The 19,171-nt window shown below is 45.4% G+C and overlaps 1 protein-coding gene across 14 annotated transcripts in view; it reads left to right on the top strand.

Annotated features, from left to right (window-relative positions):
• MTUS2 (microtubule associated scaffold protein 2) overlaps positions 1-19,171 on the top strand; it is a 505,324-nt gene that overhangs the window by 450,328 nt on the left and 35,825 nt on the right. For all 14 annotated transcript variants that reach the window (XM_082435506.1, XM_082435504.1, XM_082435497.1 and 11 more), the window contains one exon: positions 5,091-5,157. In XM_082435506.1, coding sequence (XP_082291632.1) covers positions 5,091-5,157 — 67 coding nt within the window. The remainder of the gene's footprint in view (positions 1-5,090; positions 5,158-19,171) is intronic.

The following is a 19,171-nucleotide window of genomic DNA, read 5'->3' as shown; positions in this document are numbered from 1 at the left end:
GGAAAGATTAGTTGGGAGTCTTTAAGCTTACATATATATATATTTATAAATGTACATATATATGTCCCTCTTTAAAAAAATATATCAGATGGGGAAGAGGGAGCTGATAAAAACACTCAGAACTACAGTGAATTTTATGAAGTTGTCATCAGTACCCTTGTAGCTGATCAAGCATTCTTTCAGGGACAGTCAGAGACCAGAGGCAGACACTTGGCAAGAAAAGGAAAAGGGCCCCTCTGATGGGGGTGACAGAGGTTTCCAGAAATAGCCCCAGGTGCTGTCTTGTGTCGATGGCCCTTCTGGCCTTTGCCTGGCGTGCTCCCTTCCTGGGCCCCCTGCTTACGCATCCTCTGGTTTCAGGAAATCTCCAAGCCAGCCCTGCCTGGTTGAGTTGTATCACATTGTTTTGTAATTGCTTATTTATTTACTGACTCTTTGGGAGACTCTTAAGCTTCTTGAAGGCAGAAGTATCCTGCCTGGCATGTCTGCCTGCCACATAGTAGACGCTAAGTAAATATGTGTTGTGTTGGATACATTCCTGTTTATAGATCAGTTGGGGTGAAAGCACCTCAGATTCACGCAGCGTTTTATGTGTTGATTATCATTCAAAACAGATCTTTTCAATTTTAATAAAAACCAGGCTGTCCTGTCGATTTCTAATTGGGGGAGGGGCTCAGGGTGGCTGATGCCTAAGTGAGGGTCACGTGGCTGATGATAACACAGATGGGCGTTTTCACTTCCTGTCACCACCAATCACACGGGCAGCACCAGCCCCCTGAACAGACAGCCCCCCGTTGACCAAGCACGTTAGGATAACAGAGTGTGGCAGGCTCGCTTGGGGCTGGGCCACACATCCAGTTGCTTGAAGTTAATGGGATGATGACCAGTTTGTGCACTTTGCCAGGCTTCTGTAGGTAGCAAAGATCAAAGGCAGCGTTTCCCCAGAGTTTGCAGCGCCATGTGGGCTTCACTGTAGCAGACCTGGTAGGGCAAGAGGTGGAGGGGAGACTCGGGATGTTTCGTGGGGATAGCGCATCTGGGATCCCGTCTGTGAGTGCAGTGGACCACGCCAGAGACTCTAGAGGACTCGGGTTGCAGAGGAGAGGTGCGTGACAGCATAAAAGAGGCGGCTAAGAAATACAGCTGCTGGTGAGGGGCCGAGATGAACGTTGTCCAAGTGTCCGTTTCTAGTTAAGCCCGTCCTAGAGTAAACAGTAACTTTAGAGGAATGGCCTTCTTCGACTTGGCAATTTCTGGACTGTATCACTAGGATAGTTTGGATGCCTAATACTGAGTTCTATTTTTAGCCCATCGGACTGAACGCAGGGGCTCATGTGCTTGGCACCAGCGAGGAATTTTCCACTCATTCCCCATGTAGGGAAGCACTGCCCTGACACTGAGGCCTCGAGGAGGCCCTGCTTGTATTTCAGCCCTCCCACTGCATCATCACTCCGGACCTGGCTCAGGGTGGGAGAGGGGAGGGGACGGTGCACGAGAGCCCCGCGAAGGGAGTCTTTGGGGCAGCCTCACTCCTGAGGTTCGGCAGAACCTCAGGGCCGGGCAGGAAGGCTGCTGGGCTCTGTTGAGCCACAGTGGCTGGGAAGATGCCTGTCTGAGGCAGGGAGTGGAGAGTGGACATTCCCTTCGGGCTCCTTTCTTGCCTGAGGAGCAGCGTCCCTGAAGCCCTAGCTGTTGACTCATTCCATTGCAGGGAGCATCGCATCATTCTGGTTTGGTTTGCAGAGAACAGAAAGTAACGTAATTGATGCAGAGAATTCACAAATTAGAAGAGTTGATATCTTTTCAAAATCAAGCACTTAAGGAAGGAGGGCTGCAGCCAAACTGCTCCGGCTGGCTTCGGCGAGCAGAGCCGTGCCAGCACCTTCAGGAGGAATACATTGGGAGGCCATCGGAAAGGGCTCGAGAAAGCTGACTGAGGAAAAGCTAAGTAGCTGCCCTATCAGATGTTACCGCCACACAGAGGCTAGAATGGATGTGAAGTGCAACTGACAAATCCACACCAAGGACAAACACAGGGAGGGCACGGGGCGGGTGGGGTGAGAATGCAGCCAGCCAACATTTCCATAGAAACAGTCATTGGGGGTGGCACTGCCTCTCCTCCAGTTAGACGTGGAAAGCTTCTTGGTAATGAGTGCTCGGATCCAAGCTGAGAATGGGTGCAATTTGGATCTCGGTGTTGGGTCTATGTAAGCACGGGACAGAGGGGAGAATCTCCTTGTGTTAGTGTTTGATGAAGAGTGTGGAGCCCGGGTGAAAACTCCTGCTTGGCCACTTCCTGGCTGGTTGTGCAGGTTACTTGGCTAGTTACCTAACCACGGAACCCCAGTTTCATCCTCCAGAATGAGAAATAAAACCCAGGACCTGCTTGACAGTATTTGGGGGAGTAAGTGAGGAAAAGGGCTTACCCAGCACTGTGCCTTGGCATCTAGGAAGTGTTTGGTCAAGGTTGGTGTTAATATTGACGTAGTGATCAGCAGACCTTAACCAAGCTTGGTCGTTTTCCTTGACATTTTAGCCACCAGGTTTGTTGCTTGTCTTTGTCTGTTTGATGACTCCGAGATCAGTTGGTTTTGTCATCTGTGCCCGCAGAAGGCTGGGGGTGAGGGGGGCCTGGGTCTTCATGCATCGTCTTCTTCTCTGCTTCTCAAAAGGGAGAGGGTGCAGGGTCTCTCATCTCCCTGGTTTCCCTCCTATTTCCCCTGCATCTCTTCTCCCTTCCCATCCTCTTCCCTCTCCTCTCTTGCGTCTTCTCTTTCATTCTCTCACTTGCGTTTCTCCTAAAGCAAAGATGGGTGGGCAGGCCTGGCCACAGATACCAGCGGTGGCTTTTCATCTAAGTGACTCAGGTCTGAAGATCTTCATCAGCATCAGCACCGTCTCCAGCTGAGGCCTGTCCTCCTCGCTGGACCTTCAAGCCACTCCGTCCCCAAATGCCTGATTCTTCCCATGGCTGGAAAGTGGGGTGTGATGGGTTGTGTCGCAGGATCCCTCCGCACGGGTAACATCCACCCAGGGCTTCGTCCCAGGGCTTCTGCAGGCGCTGAGGGAAACGTTGGCTTTGGGTGAAAGATTAGAGTCCGTTTGTTGGTTTTTGTTACATTCTACTCGGTCCCTGCCTAACCTCGTCTAAGTCTTTGCAACTCGCAGCGGCCCGAGAGTGAATACTTGGTGATGCTATTTCTGGGCCGATGAGGACAGTATTTCAATTCTCTGGCTGTGCTTCGGAAATTGAGGATATGAGTGTTCAGAATTATTCTTGAGAGTAGAAACAAGTTAGTTTTTTCACTAGTTCGAGATTATTTCAGGGTAAATACTGAAATTTACCCTCTCAGGAATACCAAGTTTTCCTAGTTTGTAGTAACAAGTCAGCCGGCTGTATTACGCTGCTGTTAGACCAAGCACCTATCCCTGTGATCAGTCTGATTAGACACTTTGCCTGTTCTGAGTTCTCTAAGTCTTTGAAGTTAGAGTAGAATCAAGACAGAACCAGGAAGGTGCTTTAAAAAAAAAAAAAAAAAAAAGCAGAGAACAAGACATATGCCAACTCTAAACACATTCAGGCACTCAACGTGAAAAAGCACCTATCATCTATAGGATGTCATCCAGTTGCAAACAAAATCAAAGGAAACAACAGAGTTGTAGTAACAGCTAACACTTGTATAGAGCTTGTAAGTGCCAGGCGCCGTTCTAACTGCTTCACGTACGTTAATTTATTTAACCCTCAGGACAACCCTGTGCCATGGGCGTGGCATCGAGGCAGTGTCACGTAGCGATTAGGAGAATGTACACTTTCAGGGGTGATTTCCAGCCGTCAAATTCAGGGAAGGCAAGGATGCTACGGGTTGGGGTAACCATGACTTAATCATTGTTAACGCCTGTGACTAAAATAGCTCTCAGCTTATTATACAAGTAGAGTTTTACCTAGGCATGAAATTCTAACATTGCTTAGCAAATGCCCTTTGGATAACCTGAGACCCTGCCATCAAGCCAAAGTAGCACACGTGTCACCGGGGTCTAAATGCAGCAGACACAGAGACAAGATCATGACAACTGTCTGTTCCCATTCGGCACAGGTTGTCCGGAGGTGCTGACATCGAAGTCAAAGGAAGTTTAAGAAAGAAAGAGCATTCACGAGGCCCTGAGGATATCTGTGCTAGATATTTGGTACCCATTTTAGCCAAAATTCCCTCTTTGGAAATGTTTGCTTTGGGAGTACATTCTACATAATGAAGGAGCCTTTCCTTGAGGGCCTGTACTTTTGGCATCTGTCACTTGAAGAGAATTTATGTACCACATCTTTCCTAGTTATTTTTAGTAGTAATAAAAATCACAACAAATGTAAATATTGGTGCTGACTCATGTCTTCAACTCGTCTATTTTATGTCATAGTATGTATTTGATTTGAAAACAACTAAGCAATCATTTAGTGACAAATGGCATTCTTCACAGTAAGTAACACTTTGAGTGTGAGTTTTCTTCGTCTTCCTTCTACCGATGCAGAGAATGGAACAAAAAACCTTGGAAACTTAAGTTTTGGTGTTGCTCTTATTACAAAGAGAAATGTTTCATGTTAGGTTTTCTGTCCATTATTCATTAGGTAGGTAACAGTGCATGTATGGACAAAAGGGTAAGTTTAAGGGGACAGCTGGTAAAATAAGCTTCTGTCCCTCAGAGAAATACAGTGTTTTCATGGTCAAAAATCTCGTAATAGTGACAATAATTAAAAATATATAATAATATATAACAGTAGATTAATGTGTAGGACATAGGCATGCAAAGAATTACTGTAGGTTGAGGTGTACAGAGTGCCATACAGGTATACAGAGTGCAAAAAGCACAGCATGGGTATTACTAATATTATATGGCAAGCTTTGCGATTTGAATGTGATACAAATGAGTGAGTCAGACTTGGCTTTGTAAGTTTTTTATATGCTTATATAATGAGAAAATTATCTCCTTAAGGGCTCAACTTATAAATATTTGCTTAATATGATTCATCAATTGAACATGTGAAAGTGCTTATTTAGCCTAAAACGAGGGGACTCTCGGTATCCGTTTTGTTTTTTCAGAATGAAAGTGCCCTTGTGAAAGGAAAAGAGCTGTCAATCGAGCTTGCAAACATCAGGGATGAAGTTGGTAAGTAGGGCATTGACAATGAGGAACGTAAAGCGTGTCTTTTTCTGCTATCTGTGAATGTACAACAAAAGCAGTCATGTCTCAGGTAATAACCAGAGCACACCTGCCTGGACAAAAGGAAGTATCATCGATGCCCAGCACAGTGGTGGGTTCTTGTAGCCTTGCGGGGAGCGATGATTTCTATGTGATGTCTCCGTGGTTATACAGGCAGCTTCCTAACCGTTCACGGTGGAACCCGTCAGGCTTGAGTCTGCTCCTCCCAGATGGCAGCACATCTCTCTGTCTGCCTTGTGTGGGGTGACAAGCACCCCTCCATGCCACGCCCCCCAACCCCGGACAGGCACAGCTCCAGCAGAAGCAACTCAGCTTTGGTGGGTAACTGAGGTGCTCCCTGTAACATGCCTTCTGCCACCGTACACCCTGCCGTGAAATACCCTGTGATCTAGAACACGAATCTGGATGGCTTAGAAAATGCTAGGGTTCATGTTGAAACTACTTCTCTTTGTCTGATACAATGGTGTAGTTCTGGCTGAACCACAGGAGACCTTGCTAATGACAGGAAGATCCCCAGACCCTGGGGTGTGGTAAGAGATGGGCTTTCACTGTAGGCCAAAGATCAGACCAGGAACTTCCCACGTTCCAGTTTCTTGATCCCATTCCTCTCTTGGGACCTGTTACTCCAGCAAAGGTGAAGCGAACATGACATAGTCCCTTGGCCTGCTCTTTTTACAGCGAGCGTTTCTCCCCCATCCAGTGTGGTCCTGGGGGCAGCCCGCCTGTGCAGGTGTGGCCTCCTCCACCAGCAAGGGACTTGAACCGGCCCGGCCATCCTTAGTGTGTCGCACCTGTTTCCAGGCCAGCCATGCAAATAGGCGTCGAGTCTGGAGGCCAGGCGTCCCCGGGGAGCACAGGCCCCCAGGATGCCCAGTGGACGGGGTAGTGATTTCCAAACACAGCTTACCCTACCCATTTTTTTCAGTATTTTTTACCTTAAAAAAATTTACTTTGTTTCTTCACCATAAGTTTTGCGACTTCCTTTGCCATTGAGACAGGGCAGCCGTGGCCTCTTCTCCCCTCCAAAGAGAGCAGGCCCTCCCCGGCCTCACCTCTGTGTGTGATCGGAGCAGCAGACCGGGGCGCCCACGCCTGGCATCCCCACCAGTGGATGAACCCACAGGGAGGTGTTCTGAGAGGCCCGAGGAACGGAAGTTGGCAGAGTTTGTGAGGGTAGCTCCCGCACAGCCCAGGTCCACAAGCACGTGTCTCTCCACGCAATGGCTGGGCTTTCGAGCAAATGACCGAGGTCCAGGTAGGGCGAGCTGGCTCGCGTCTCTGTCCCTCGGGTTCCACTTCCTAGAAAGGAAATTCGATTAGAGAAGAGAGTGATGATGAAGCAGTCTGTAAAGGTGACTCTGTAGCTCTTAGGTGTGTAGCACCTTGAACCTGAAGACAGAGGACGCACTCTTCCACAGTAGGGTGAACTCCTCCCCGAAGGAACATCTGCACCCCCTGGGCAAGCGTTGGATCCGGGGTGTTTGTCCTCACCCAGCCAGGTAGTGTGTACCAAATCCAGCGCCCCTCCCTCTGTGCTTTCCCGAAGCTTCTGAGTGCAGCAGGAACCACATGGGGATCACGCTGGGATTTTGTGTTTAAGCCTTACTTGATTTCTGCATTAGTGCTAAGAATAGAACCAGAATTCACCTGCCAAATGAAAAAGCCATGGGGGGAGGGGAAGGCAGCACCATGGCCTGGGCCCTTCAGCCCAGCATTCGGCCCCAGCGGACACTTTAGCAGCGAGTTCCTGAACCACTGGAGAGGCTGCATTTGTAGTTAACAGACGGGATCGTCTGTTAACCGTAAAGTCATAAATTCTAGTGTCTTGACCTGCAGGGTATTCCCTTGAACGGAAACGGGTATTGAGCTTACAAACCAGACTTCCCAGTGATCCTATAGAGAGATGATCAGTCCTGTCTTCTTACCCCCCAGCCTTATTTGGACCTCTTATCAGCTGAGTCTGGGGGGCGGGGTCACTGGAGGGGAGGGGCCAGGGGTGCACTTCTGAGGGGGAGATGGAATTTCTAAAGATTGTAAGTTTGACATAGAAGAAAAAAAGAAGCTGTGAAAAGTCAGAATCCTTTAGGGGCACTTATACAGATCCCAGAACAGGGCTGGCCTGTCCCCCACATTCAAAAATCGCTGCTTAAAATTCTTCACGACCATTAAAATGCTGCCCTAAATTCTACCGATATCTGCTCATAAGTACCCATCAGCTTTCTGCACCCTTGATGTGAATAAATTCAATCAGAGGCTTTTAGCATCCAGCCAGAATCAGCTTTGCTGGTGGTTCTCAGCCCTGGTGCGTGTTAGAATCACCTGGAATGCTTTTTAGAACATAGATTCCCAGGACCTTCCCTAGGGCAACAGAATCAAAATCTTTGAGGGTGAGGCTGAGGCATTGCTTCATTCCCCAGGTGTTTCTTAGATGCAGTTTGAGAATCACTGAATTGCGTTGAAGGACAGGGGTTTTGCTTTGGATCACGGACAAGGGCGAGGCAGTGGGTGGTTTGGGCTTGGCTGGGGAGTGGGAGGTTCCCACAGGCCAGGGCTCTGGGCAGCAGGAGGGGCCCAGGCAGAGGAGCCAGGCGGGTGAGGGAGGGTGCCGAAAGGGAAGATGCAGAAGACAGATTCCACCTGCTTTGATCTCACCCTTAGGGTTGGCCTGGCTCCCGGGAAAGGGGAGGGAGGTACCCCTCGCTTCTCATCCTCCTTCCCTCGCCTTTGCCGGCCAGGCTGGGCGTCCATCCTCTGAGTCCACTCCCATCTGGATTAGGTGAGCTTCCGGGAACTAAACACAAAAAGTAACCCCCTGGTGTGTTTGCTGACACGCTTCACATTTACAATACGTTTCCATTTGTGACTTCTGTGGGGGAGCTACCACAGAATCTTCTAGAAGGCGTGTAGTTAGAATCCCACTCAGAGATTCTGAGATGTGTCATCCCACACTGATTGAGAATCTCTGACCATATTCGTTTTTAAGTAGGAAACTTCTGGCAATTGATTTACAGGTAAACTTTGAGGACATCTCCAAATAAGTGGTGTTTTTTTTTTTAATTTATTTATTTTTATTTATTTATTTTGGCTGTATTGGGTCTCTGTTGCTGCGCACGGGCTTTCTCTAGTTGAGGCGAGCGAGGGCTACTCTTCATTGTGGTGCGTGGGCTTCTCATTGCGGTGGCTTCTCTTGTTGTGGAGCACGGGCTTTAGGCGTGCGGGCTTCAGTAGTTGTGGTTCGTGGGCAGTAGTTGTGGCTCGTGGGCTCTAGAGCGCAGGCTCAGTAGTTGTGGCGCACGGGCTTAGTTGCTCCGCGGCATGTGGGATCTTCCCGGACCAGGGCTCGAACCCGTGTCCCTTGCATTGGTAGGCGGATTCTTAACCACTGTGCCACCAGGGAAGCCCAAGTGGTGTTTTCTGATCCCACTTTGGACATCAGGTGTGTAGGAGATTTTTCCACATCGAGAACACTTGCTGGGTGTTCAACAATTCAGTTCAGTTTTGACACTAACTCTCCGAGTGAGTGCAGACCCCACAGGTGAAGGGCCAGTCCCACTAGACTGCAGGTGCCAGTCCTAAGTCCCAGGAGCCTCTTATACTTCTGGCCAACTGGCTATAAATTCAAGGGTTCCCACAACCCCTCCTCATAGTCAGTAATTCACTAGAATGACTCGTACAACTCAGGAAAACACTTTACTTACCAGTTCATCATAAAGGGTACAACTCAGGAGCAGCCAAATGGAAGAGATGCACAGGACAAGGTATTTGGGGGGAGGGGGAGGCACGGAGCTTCCACACCCTCTCAGGACAGGTCCCTCCCCCAGGAGCTAGCTGTGTTCACTGACCTGGGAGCTCTCTGAATCAAGAGATTTTATAACCCCTTCTCCAGCGTCTCCTCTCCCTAGAGGTTGGTGAGTGGGGCTGAAAATTCCATCCCTCTAATCACCTGGTCTGTCCTGTGACCAGCCCCATCCTGAGGCTCTCTAGGGGCCCCCCAGTAAGTTACCTTGTTAGCATAAACTCAGAGAAGGAGCTCATTATAAATACAAAGACATTCCTATCACTCAGGAAATCCAAAGGGTTTTAGGAGCTCCAGGGACAAAGACCAATGTATTATTCTACCACACCTAGCCAAGGTACCTAGGCAAGGCTCTGCCCAGTTATGGAGAATGGTTCCTTCATTTAACAAGCTTCTGAGCACCTTTATGTAGCAGGCAGCTTCATAGCATTTCAGAAGTGATCCAGGTCTTAATGACTGTAGTCTATTCACCACGTTTGTGAGATCGGTAAACTGAGACATGGTCAAAGATCTTGGCTAAAGTTGGGACGTCTGTAAGAAGTACCAGGAAGAAAACCTTAGTTCTCCTTAATCTCAGTCCATTCATTCATTCAACAAATATTTATTAGGTGCCTAGTATGTGCCAGGCACAGGCTAGGCAGGGTCACCATGGATGGTGAAGCAGTCATACCTTGCAAGGGGCGCCCCTCTGAGTGGGGGATGAAATGCACCACATTGCAGCCGCTCACCAAGCCCTGGACCCCAGCCTGGGGTTGCTGCCACCCACAGGAAGGGCCGCTTTTTTCTAATTTGCACAAAGGCACCATGTGGACTGGCTATGACCTGGTGCCACATACGGACAAGGCAGTGGTGGATAAGACACAGCTCATGTCCTCAAGGAGCTTACGATCCAAGACTCCGTGCCGGAGGGGCTATCTGAGATGGGCCTGTACAGTGACTAAGACTTGGGTAGATGCACGTGGGAAGGGAAAGAGCACACTTATTGAGCCCTGGACCTATGGGCGCCATGACCATTTGGGGGCATTACCCATCCTGCATACCTTTGGAAAGGGAAACCCATTCCTCCTTCCACGGATTAAAAACACTTTCGCACTTGTCACTTAAGAGTTATTAAACACTCTGTCATAAACTGGAATCAGCTACTCTTCCCCTTTGAGTGTTTGGGGTTTTACCATTTTTTGCTATTACGCTACAATGAGTGTAGTGTTTGCAAGTTACTTTTCTCCTCTTGTGTTATTTTCTTGGAATATAATCTCAAAAGTGTGGACCAATAATTTGGGTAGGATTTCACATTTGTTTTAAACTCATCTATATGTGCAGTGTCCTGGATATTTATTCTGTAAATCACTGCACAAGATTATGGTGGATTTAATCTCAGTGTAGCTACGCTTGCCTTATAAGAAGGGAATTAAATCAATTTCTCTCTCTCTCTCTCCCCCTCTCCCTCTCCCTCTCCCTCCCTCCCTTCCTCCCTGGCTCTCTCTCACACACACCTGAGAAGGGACACGTAATTACCAGTCATATAACAAGATGTAGTTTGGGATGGAGCCTTTTGTGGTCCAAGGGTAGAGTCCCTGTGGAGTGGCTGAAATTTCTGTTATCTATGGTATTTGTATCTCCTGTGAAGACAGGGCTCTCTAGTCATCCTCTTGAAAGCTTCTCATCCTCAGGTCACCCTCCAGGGTTGATGGCTCTTGCTTTGTCTTTGGAGTTGGCCTGAATTGTGTCTATCCTTGGAAAAGCCTTCCTCTAGCTGTATTGGTTGTGGGATGAAAGGGCATTTCGGATCTCCAGGAAACCAGAATCCAGCATCACATCCAGGGAAGGAGGAGTAAAGATGCTAGAAACATATTTAATATATGATTTTTTAATCACATCTTAAACTTTCCCAAAAAGTATAGTTCTTAAAATATGAGCCCTGATTTTTGGACAAAGTGGCATTCTCCAAATTTGGAAGTCAAATACTGGATCCTTGAAGGTTCATCCTTTACATTTGTAGATGCTGAAATAGATTTGTAAGATGTTCTTCGTGGAAGCAGATTACTTCCTTCTGAGACGTTATGCTTCAGGTTGTTGACCACTGTCAGGTAGATATTATGGTCTTCTCTCCAGCAAAGCTGCCTTATTAGAAAACCTGAGCTATAAAAAATATGAATTAGACGAACTCCACAGAAGAACATGCAATAAATAGCTAGGTTCAAATGGCCTCTGGCTCACACTCCTTACTTAGCCCCGATGCTCTCACAGGCAGACCAGAGCCCTGTTGAGATGTACGTGCAGACACAAGCTGGACCAACGCTAACAGCACTGCACACCTCCCACCAGATTCCTTCCTCGAGGCCCCTCAAAACTGTGACTGTCTGAATGTGGTGTGAAATTGCCTCTCATCTTTGAAGCTCTCAATCACCCCAGCTGCCCTCCTCCTGGCCTTCTTTACCTGCCACTGCCCCGGTCCCAGTGCTCATGGACAAAGCTTCTCTCTGCTCCCGCGTGTGGCTCTGTCACCCCCTCCTCTCTTGAACTTGTTACAGCCTCTGCTCTGGCTCTTCCCAAGCCAGGTCCATGGGTTTTTAGCTTTCTGCCAGCCTCAGACTTAAGACGGACTTTGCTTTTTCGTCTCTACTGAAAACTTTAAAAACACTTAACATGAAACATAGTTTTAAAACAGAAAGCAGTGATTAACAAAGCAATCCTTCTGTTAAAGTTTCTCAGGTATTGTACAGGAAGCTAAATGGTTAAATCCACATTTAGATTAAAGTTAGCTTATTGAAACAAAGCAAACAAACAATACCTGAATGTTTTCTGTAACATGAAATAAAGTCATATTAAAGACTTCTGAGAGCTTTGATATAAAGGTATGATAGAAATCTCAGTTTATGACAGTAAACACTGAATTGTTATTTATTACATTCTTAAGTTACTAAATAGAATGAACTTTTCAACTTATTCTCATTTATAACTAGCAACCTAAATATATTTACACACACCACTGTAAGTGTATCTGTGAGATGATTTTACCTTCCAGGGTTTATGCATAAAATGTGTCTTCCAATTTATGGTCATAATCCCTTGTATTTACAAAGCGCTTAGTACTTACCAAGCTCTGTCACATGGTATGTTTTATTTATTCATTCAGACAGCTCTGTGAAGTAGGTGCTGGTGTCTTTTATAGGAAGTTGAGGCTCAGAAGGATTAAGTGACTTCCATAAGAGCACACAGCTGGGATGGGACAGAGTCAGCTCTTAACCCAAGTCTAGAATTCTTCTACACATCGTATGTAACTTTACACATCGTGCGTAACTTTACACATCGTGCGTAACTTTACCACGGCATCCCCAGCTTCCCCACCACCTTTTTGGTAATTTTTAATTTCATAGATTGAAAAATCAGATAAACAAAAGTTTTGTATCCCAATTCTATATGACTTCCACCCAAAACCATGATAGATGCTAGTATGAATCTGTCCAAACGTAGATTAGAGTATAATTATGTAACAGTGTTATTATGTTAATTCATCCCTAAGCTATAGCCATTAGGATTGGATTCAGGAACAAATAACAAGCTCCCTCAACAATGGTAGCTTAATCAAGGTAGACATTTATTCCTCCCTTATATAAGAGTCAGGAGGTAAGCACCCAGAGGCAGGTGTGGTTCTGTTCCACAGGGGGCCCAGGCTTCCAACAGCTCAGCGTTCACCCGTCCCCAAGACAGTGGTGCTTCTCCTCATGGCCCAGGGTGGCAGTGCTCAGCATTGGGTGCCACGTGGTCACCATATCTCTAGTCCAGGTAGTAGGATGGAGGAGGGGATGAACAAAGAAGCAGACACAGTGGGTCAGCCCCTCTTGGGGAAAAGTTTCCAGGAACTTACATCTCCTTGGCCAGATCTAAGTCACAGGGCAAACCTAGTCACAGGGGGGCTGGGAAATGTGCTCTTTTTTCTTGGTGACCTTGCCCAGGTATTTTGTTACTATGGAAGAAGGGGAGAACCGTGCTGTGGAGCCTCACTTGCCGCCGTCAGTTAGATGGAGGGAGTAGTCCTGTCACACGAGCTGAATGAGAGCAAAGGATCTAGCAGAACGTTGGGCAGAAAATTGGAGGCGCAGTATATGCTAATTCCCTTAAGTTTCAGATTAGATTCTGTTGTATTCCTTCCCCTCACAGCTTTATAAAAGATGAGTTAAAATGCAAAACCCAAGAGGACACCTCAGAAAAAATAACTAATCTTGGGATCACAAAAATAATGTACATTTTCTGATTTATAAAAATATCTCTTCGAAGCACACCAATTAAAAGACAGTTTGCCAGATTGGATCAAAAAGCAAGATGCAGCTATGGGCTGCCTAAGAGAAATCCACTTCATATATAAAGTTACAGATATTTAAAAGTAAAAGGATAGAAAAAAGATATACTATGCCAACACCAATCAAAAGAAAATTGAACTGTCTATGTTAATATCACACAGAGTAAACTTCAGACCAGTAGTGTTACTAAGGATGAAGATGGCCATTACATAATGATCAAGGAGTCAGTTCACCAAAAAGACATAACAATACTAAATATCTGTGTGCCTAAAAATAGAGCTTCAAATCCCATGAAGCGAAAACTGGTGGAACTGAAAGGAGAAATAGACAATTCCACTATTACAGTTGGAGACTTCAGCACTCCTCTCTCAGTACTGAGAGAAAAAACAGGCAGAAAATCAGTTGGGATTTGAAAGACCCAAACAACAGTATCAACCAATATGACCTAATTGACATTCATAGAAGATTCCATCCAACAAGCAGAATGTACATCCTTCTCAAATACACGTGGAACATTGACCCACATGGACCATATGCTGAGCCATAAAACAAACCTCAACAAATACAAAAGAATTGAACCGTACAAACTGTTTTGGTCTATAACAGAATCTGACTGTACATCAGTAGCACAAAAATACCTGGAAAACTCCAAACACTTGGAAATTAAACAACACACAACTAACACATGGGTCAAAGAGAAAACCACAAAGTAAATTAGAAATTTATGTTGAATTGAATGAAAATAAAAACACAACATCTGTGGAATGCAAAATTCTCTCTGATCAGCAGAGTTGAATCTTCTCAATCTTCTCAACAACTTTGGCAGGGGGGCACCCAAATACATATTTACTATTTAACTATCACTGTCCTAGGTTCTATGGTGGGGAGCAAATCGTGTTATTTCGGAGATTTGATCTAGAAGGTTTGGTCTGCTGTCAGAAATTTGAGTGTGACAATAGAGCTTCAAATACACTGCTTTCTTTGCAAGATGGACCACTCAGCGTGACAAGGTCCGGGAGTTACCTGCCCCTCCTATAGGAAAATGATGTTCTGAGCTGGGAAAAATTCAAACCAGTGATGTCAACTGCCATGATTAGATTTTATCCCAGTAAATGTAATTTTTAAAAGTCATTTTAGTTTCTATCTCAAAGAGGTGCTTACCCATGCACAGTAATATCAAAACCACAAACTCCCTTAGATGTACCAGAGACTGGGTTTGGTTGCCATGGAAAATACATCATCAGCTACAGTTCCACAAAGCTGCTACTTTCTTTGAGACAATGATTTATTCCAATTGGCAGCAACACATTTTTTGATATTTATAAAATTCTTTGAAGTCTATAGGTATAGCACCTTCTAGTTATTTTATATGGAGATAATCTGTTTTGTGGTCCTCTAAAATATTTACTCCTTTATGAATAAAGACAGTCCTTTCTGATATATGTTAATATTTTTAAATCTGTGGGTTTAATCCTTAACCTGAATTGACTGAATAAAATAAGTCAGGATACCAAGGGCTGCCCGTAAACTACCCTGCGGACAAGCAGTTTCTTGAAACTTGGAGTCAGCAGCTTGCATAAAATTGTGACTTCATAATAAATCTAATGTCTACAGTGGTGTATGGTTTACAAAGCTCTTTCACATATTATTTCATTTAATCCTGACAACAACCCTAGGAGACAGACAGGTAAGGTAGATAATACCACCACCGTTTTAAAGGTGACTAAATTGTGGCTATAGAGAATGAAAGCAAACCCCAGATCACGTAACTATTAAGGATAATGGAGCTGGGTCCTTATCTTCTTCCGCCATGACCATAGCATGCTGCCTCTGTGTTGTAAGATTTCAGTTGGTGTCTTGGGGAAGATAAGAAAAAGCAGAAAAAGACGTGACCTGCTATATAGATTTAACCTGAAAATTACTGAAGAGCATCTTGCAAAACACAGTGCTTTAAATGACAATTGCATACAAATTATGCAAATGTAATCACCGCCCACTTGTGAGTTTCTCATGCACTTGGATCCCTCTTATTTTTCTTTGTATCTCGAGCCCCATCCCAGGGCTTAGCGCATTAAATGGGAACCATTCATTGCTTCATTGTATAAACTTGACTGAACCCAGGAGATGCACCTTTTAGAGTACCAGGAGTGGGAGATGGATGCGACATGGTCTCTGACTTCAGGGGACACCTGGGCGCTGGAGAGGCAGATGCATAAGCAGGTAGTTAAAACCCAGGGTACTGAGTAAGGTGCTGGAGGTCTGGGAGTTCAGAGGATGGTGTGTAGCCCAGTCAAGGGTCCAGGAAGGGCTTCTAGGGGTAAAACAGCTGAGCTTAAAGGAAATGGAGGAGTCACTGAAGAAGTGGTTCTTCTACACTTGAGCAATTATATCAGCAGCGTTAATGACGTCATTGACTCAATTTCTCCTTTGGGAGGTGGGAAAAATAGTAAAGACTGGTTTTCCATGGGGTGACCCCTAAACCAGAGGAATAGGGCAAATGAATTTATCTGTGAAACTCTTTAAACTGCTTGCATACAAAGCAGGGCAGTGCTTGGGATATTAGACTCCAATGAATCTCTCTTCATAGATTTTTTAGACGTTTGGTTTTTCTTGTCTAATGCCATTATGAAATTACTCTCACTCATTCAAGTAACCGCAGATACCACCAGGCCCAGCTTCAAGAGTACTGTCAATCTATTTGCTTAATTTGGCAGTTAATTTGAATAAAGTAATATATAAGTTGCAGTATATGCTTATGTTATATTCAGATCACTCTTTTTGATTAAAATTGCAGTTTTTCAGCCAAATGTCAGGTCTTCAGGAGGTTAATTCTGGTGAACATTATAACTAGACCAGTTCTGCATTGCAGGGAACCGTGTAAAGACTTACTAGGTTTTGGTGATAATGAATCTGACTCTGATCTCAGGGCTCCTTAACACAGCTATTTTCTTAAAAAAAAAAAAAAAAAAGGAAAAGCTAGTGATGAAGAATTTGGTCAGAATTTAGCTAATCAGAATGATGGTTCCAGCTGGAGAGACCAGGCTGGCACCTAAGTGTGGGCATTGTTAGTGCACCAAGAATGGCTCTGACTTTCAAGGAAACGCCTTTTAAGTAAGTTTACTAGAGCCTGATATAGAAAACGAAAATCCCAATTTATTAATTTACAATGAGTAATGATATGTCTCCTTATAGGCACATCTACCTAGAAAGCTAAAATTGTAATCAGAAGACAGCTTAGTGGACCAGAATCAGTCATGTGCTCTAATAATAATGGCATCTCCCTGAGATAGCCTTGGGCAGCCATCTGCATACCTCTTTTGTTCCTGGGACCTCAGTTCTTAGCCAGGGATCCCCATGGGAGGAGATGGAAGCCTATTAGAATCACCTGGGAGCTTCTACCAAGTACCCATGCCTGCCCTGCTTCCAGCTATTATAGGGTAACTAGTACTGGACTTAACATCCCACTGTACACAGCTATAAGACACAAAATCTATGAGGCAGCTGTTTCCAAGCAGTAGACACCGCAGGCCCGTGATCCTTGAAGAAAAGGGATCACACTGAGTCCCTGTTGGCCCCAGCTTCCTGCCTGGAGTCACCAGATCACAGCACAGAGAGGTGCCCCAGCGGTGACCGCCACGTTGCTGAGCTGAAGAAGCAGATACCAGAGATCCAGGTGATTAAAGCAGCTAAAAATCGTGGGGCCATGGGGACTTCCCTGGTGGTCCAGTGGTTAAGATTCCGTGCTTCCAGTGCAGGGGGCGCCGGTTCAATCCCTGGTCTGGGAACTAAGATCCCACATGCCGCGCGGCCAAAAAATTTAAAAAAAAAAAAAAAGAAAGAAATCATGGGGCCAAGCACTGGAGAGCAGTAACCTATGCAGAGGCGGCCCCAGGAATTTGCACGGGGGGTTCCTGGGTGATCTTAGATGAAGCATGGGTATCACATGCCTGGGGAGGCCTGGCAGAGGGCAGCTGCTGCAGGACTGACATGGGTGAGGGCAACAGAGCCTGCATGGTGCTGGCAGATGTTGGATTCCAGCCCAGCCAGGGTGGAGAGACCTCACTGAGCACCTCGAGACAAGACCTGAGAAAGGCCAGGCTTTAGGGGTAAGGACCATGACCGAGAGTAAGGGTCTCTCTAGGAAACTCAAGTGGACCCACCCTAACAAAGAATAAAACCAAGTCTGGTGGAGTCAAAGGCATCCAGTAATTTACCTGCCTGCCAACAAAACTCAACACCTGCTAAAGGAAGACAAAGTAATACACGCTTCTTACAGTATACCATCCATGATGTTGAACACTTATTTTTAAAACTTAGACCTACAAAAAGCAGGGCCCATAATCAAGGGGAAAAGTAGTCAATAGACATGCGTGTTGAAATAACCCAGATGTTGGAACTAGCAGATGTGAAATTTTTTAAAACTGTCATAAACATGTTCAAGCACTTCCAGAAAAAGAGGAATGTAGTGAGTAACCAGGTGGGGAAGCACAACAGAGAAACAGAAACTACAAAAGAACCAAGTGGAAATGTTAGAGCCCAGGAGTCGAATCTCTGAAATCAAAGATTCACTGGCTGGGCTTTACAGCAGGTTGGAGACTGCAGGAAAAAGGGTCAGTGAATCGAAGACAATCAACAGATACTATCCAATCTAAAGAACAGAGAGAAAAAAAGATTAAAAGAAGATAAACAGAGTATCAGGGACCTGTGGCAGTATAAGAGATGTGTAATTGGATTGTCAGAAGGAGAAGAGAGAGTGATTGGGGGGAATCTTTTTGAAAAAATGATGTGCAAAGACATCCCAAATTTGGTTTTAAAAGAGCAACCTGCAGACCCAAGAAGCAGTAAACCCCAAACAGGATAAATACAAATACACAAATCACACCAAAGTCATCCTAGACAAACTGCTGAAAACCAAAGATAAGAGGAAGAATTAAAAGCAACCAGTTAAAGACACCCATCACATACAGAGGACAGGGATATGAGTGACAGTTAACCTCGCCAGAAACAGACCGAGGCAGTGGAATGACATGTTTGAACTGCTTAAAGAATAAAAAAAAAAACAAACAAAAGCAGAAGTCAATATCCAGAGAAAACATCTTTTAAAAATGATAGAAACTTGGAATTATAGGAAAGAAAGAAGATTGTCAAAATGGTAAATGTGTGGATAAATATAAAAGATTATTCATTTTGTTTTAAAATGATTATTCATTTTGTTTTAAGTGTTCAGCTTGATGATCTTTGTCTATGAATACATCCATATAATCACCACCCAAGACAAGACGTAAGACGTTTACATCACTCCCGAAGGTTCCCTCAGGCCTCTTTCCAGTCAATTCCACCCCCTCCCTACCTCTGAAGCAACCACTTCCGTATTTCTGTCACCATAGATTAGTTTTGCCTGGTCTTGGATTTCCTACAAATGGGATCAGACAGTATATGGTCCTTTGCGTCTGGGTGTCTGGGTGCTTTTGCCCCGCGTGAGAGATTCATCCACGTCGCCGAGCATATCAGTGGTTTGTTCCTTTTCATTGAGTCGTGTTCCATTGGCATGCATATGCCAACATTAATTATCCACTCTTCCGCTAATGGACATTTGGATGGTGTCCACATTTTGCTGTTATGAATATCCTCGCACACGTCTTCTTGTGGACGGAGACGTTTTTCATTTCTCTCAGTTAAATTCCTACACGAGAAATTACCGGCTCATAGGACAGACGTGAGTTTCACTTTAGGAGAAACTGCCAAACAGTCCTGGAAATGGCTGTTCCATTCTTGCAGCGTCCGCAAGAGTGTTTGAGGGTTCCAGTTTCTCCACGTGCTTGCCAACATTCGGTGTTGTCAGTTAGTTGTTGTTGTTTTAGCT

The sequence above is a fragment of the Balaenoptera physalus genome (genome assembly GCF_965194825.1).
Source record: "Balaenoptera physalus genome assembly, chromosome: 18".
In the NCBI taxonomy this organism is placed as follows: domain Eukaryota; kingdom Metazoa; phylum Chordata; class Mammalia; order Artiodactyla; family Balaenopteridae; genus Balaenoptera; species Balaenoptera physalus.
This window is presented reverse-complemented; position numbering and strand designations above follow the sequence as displayed.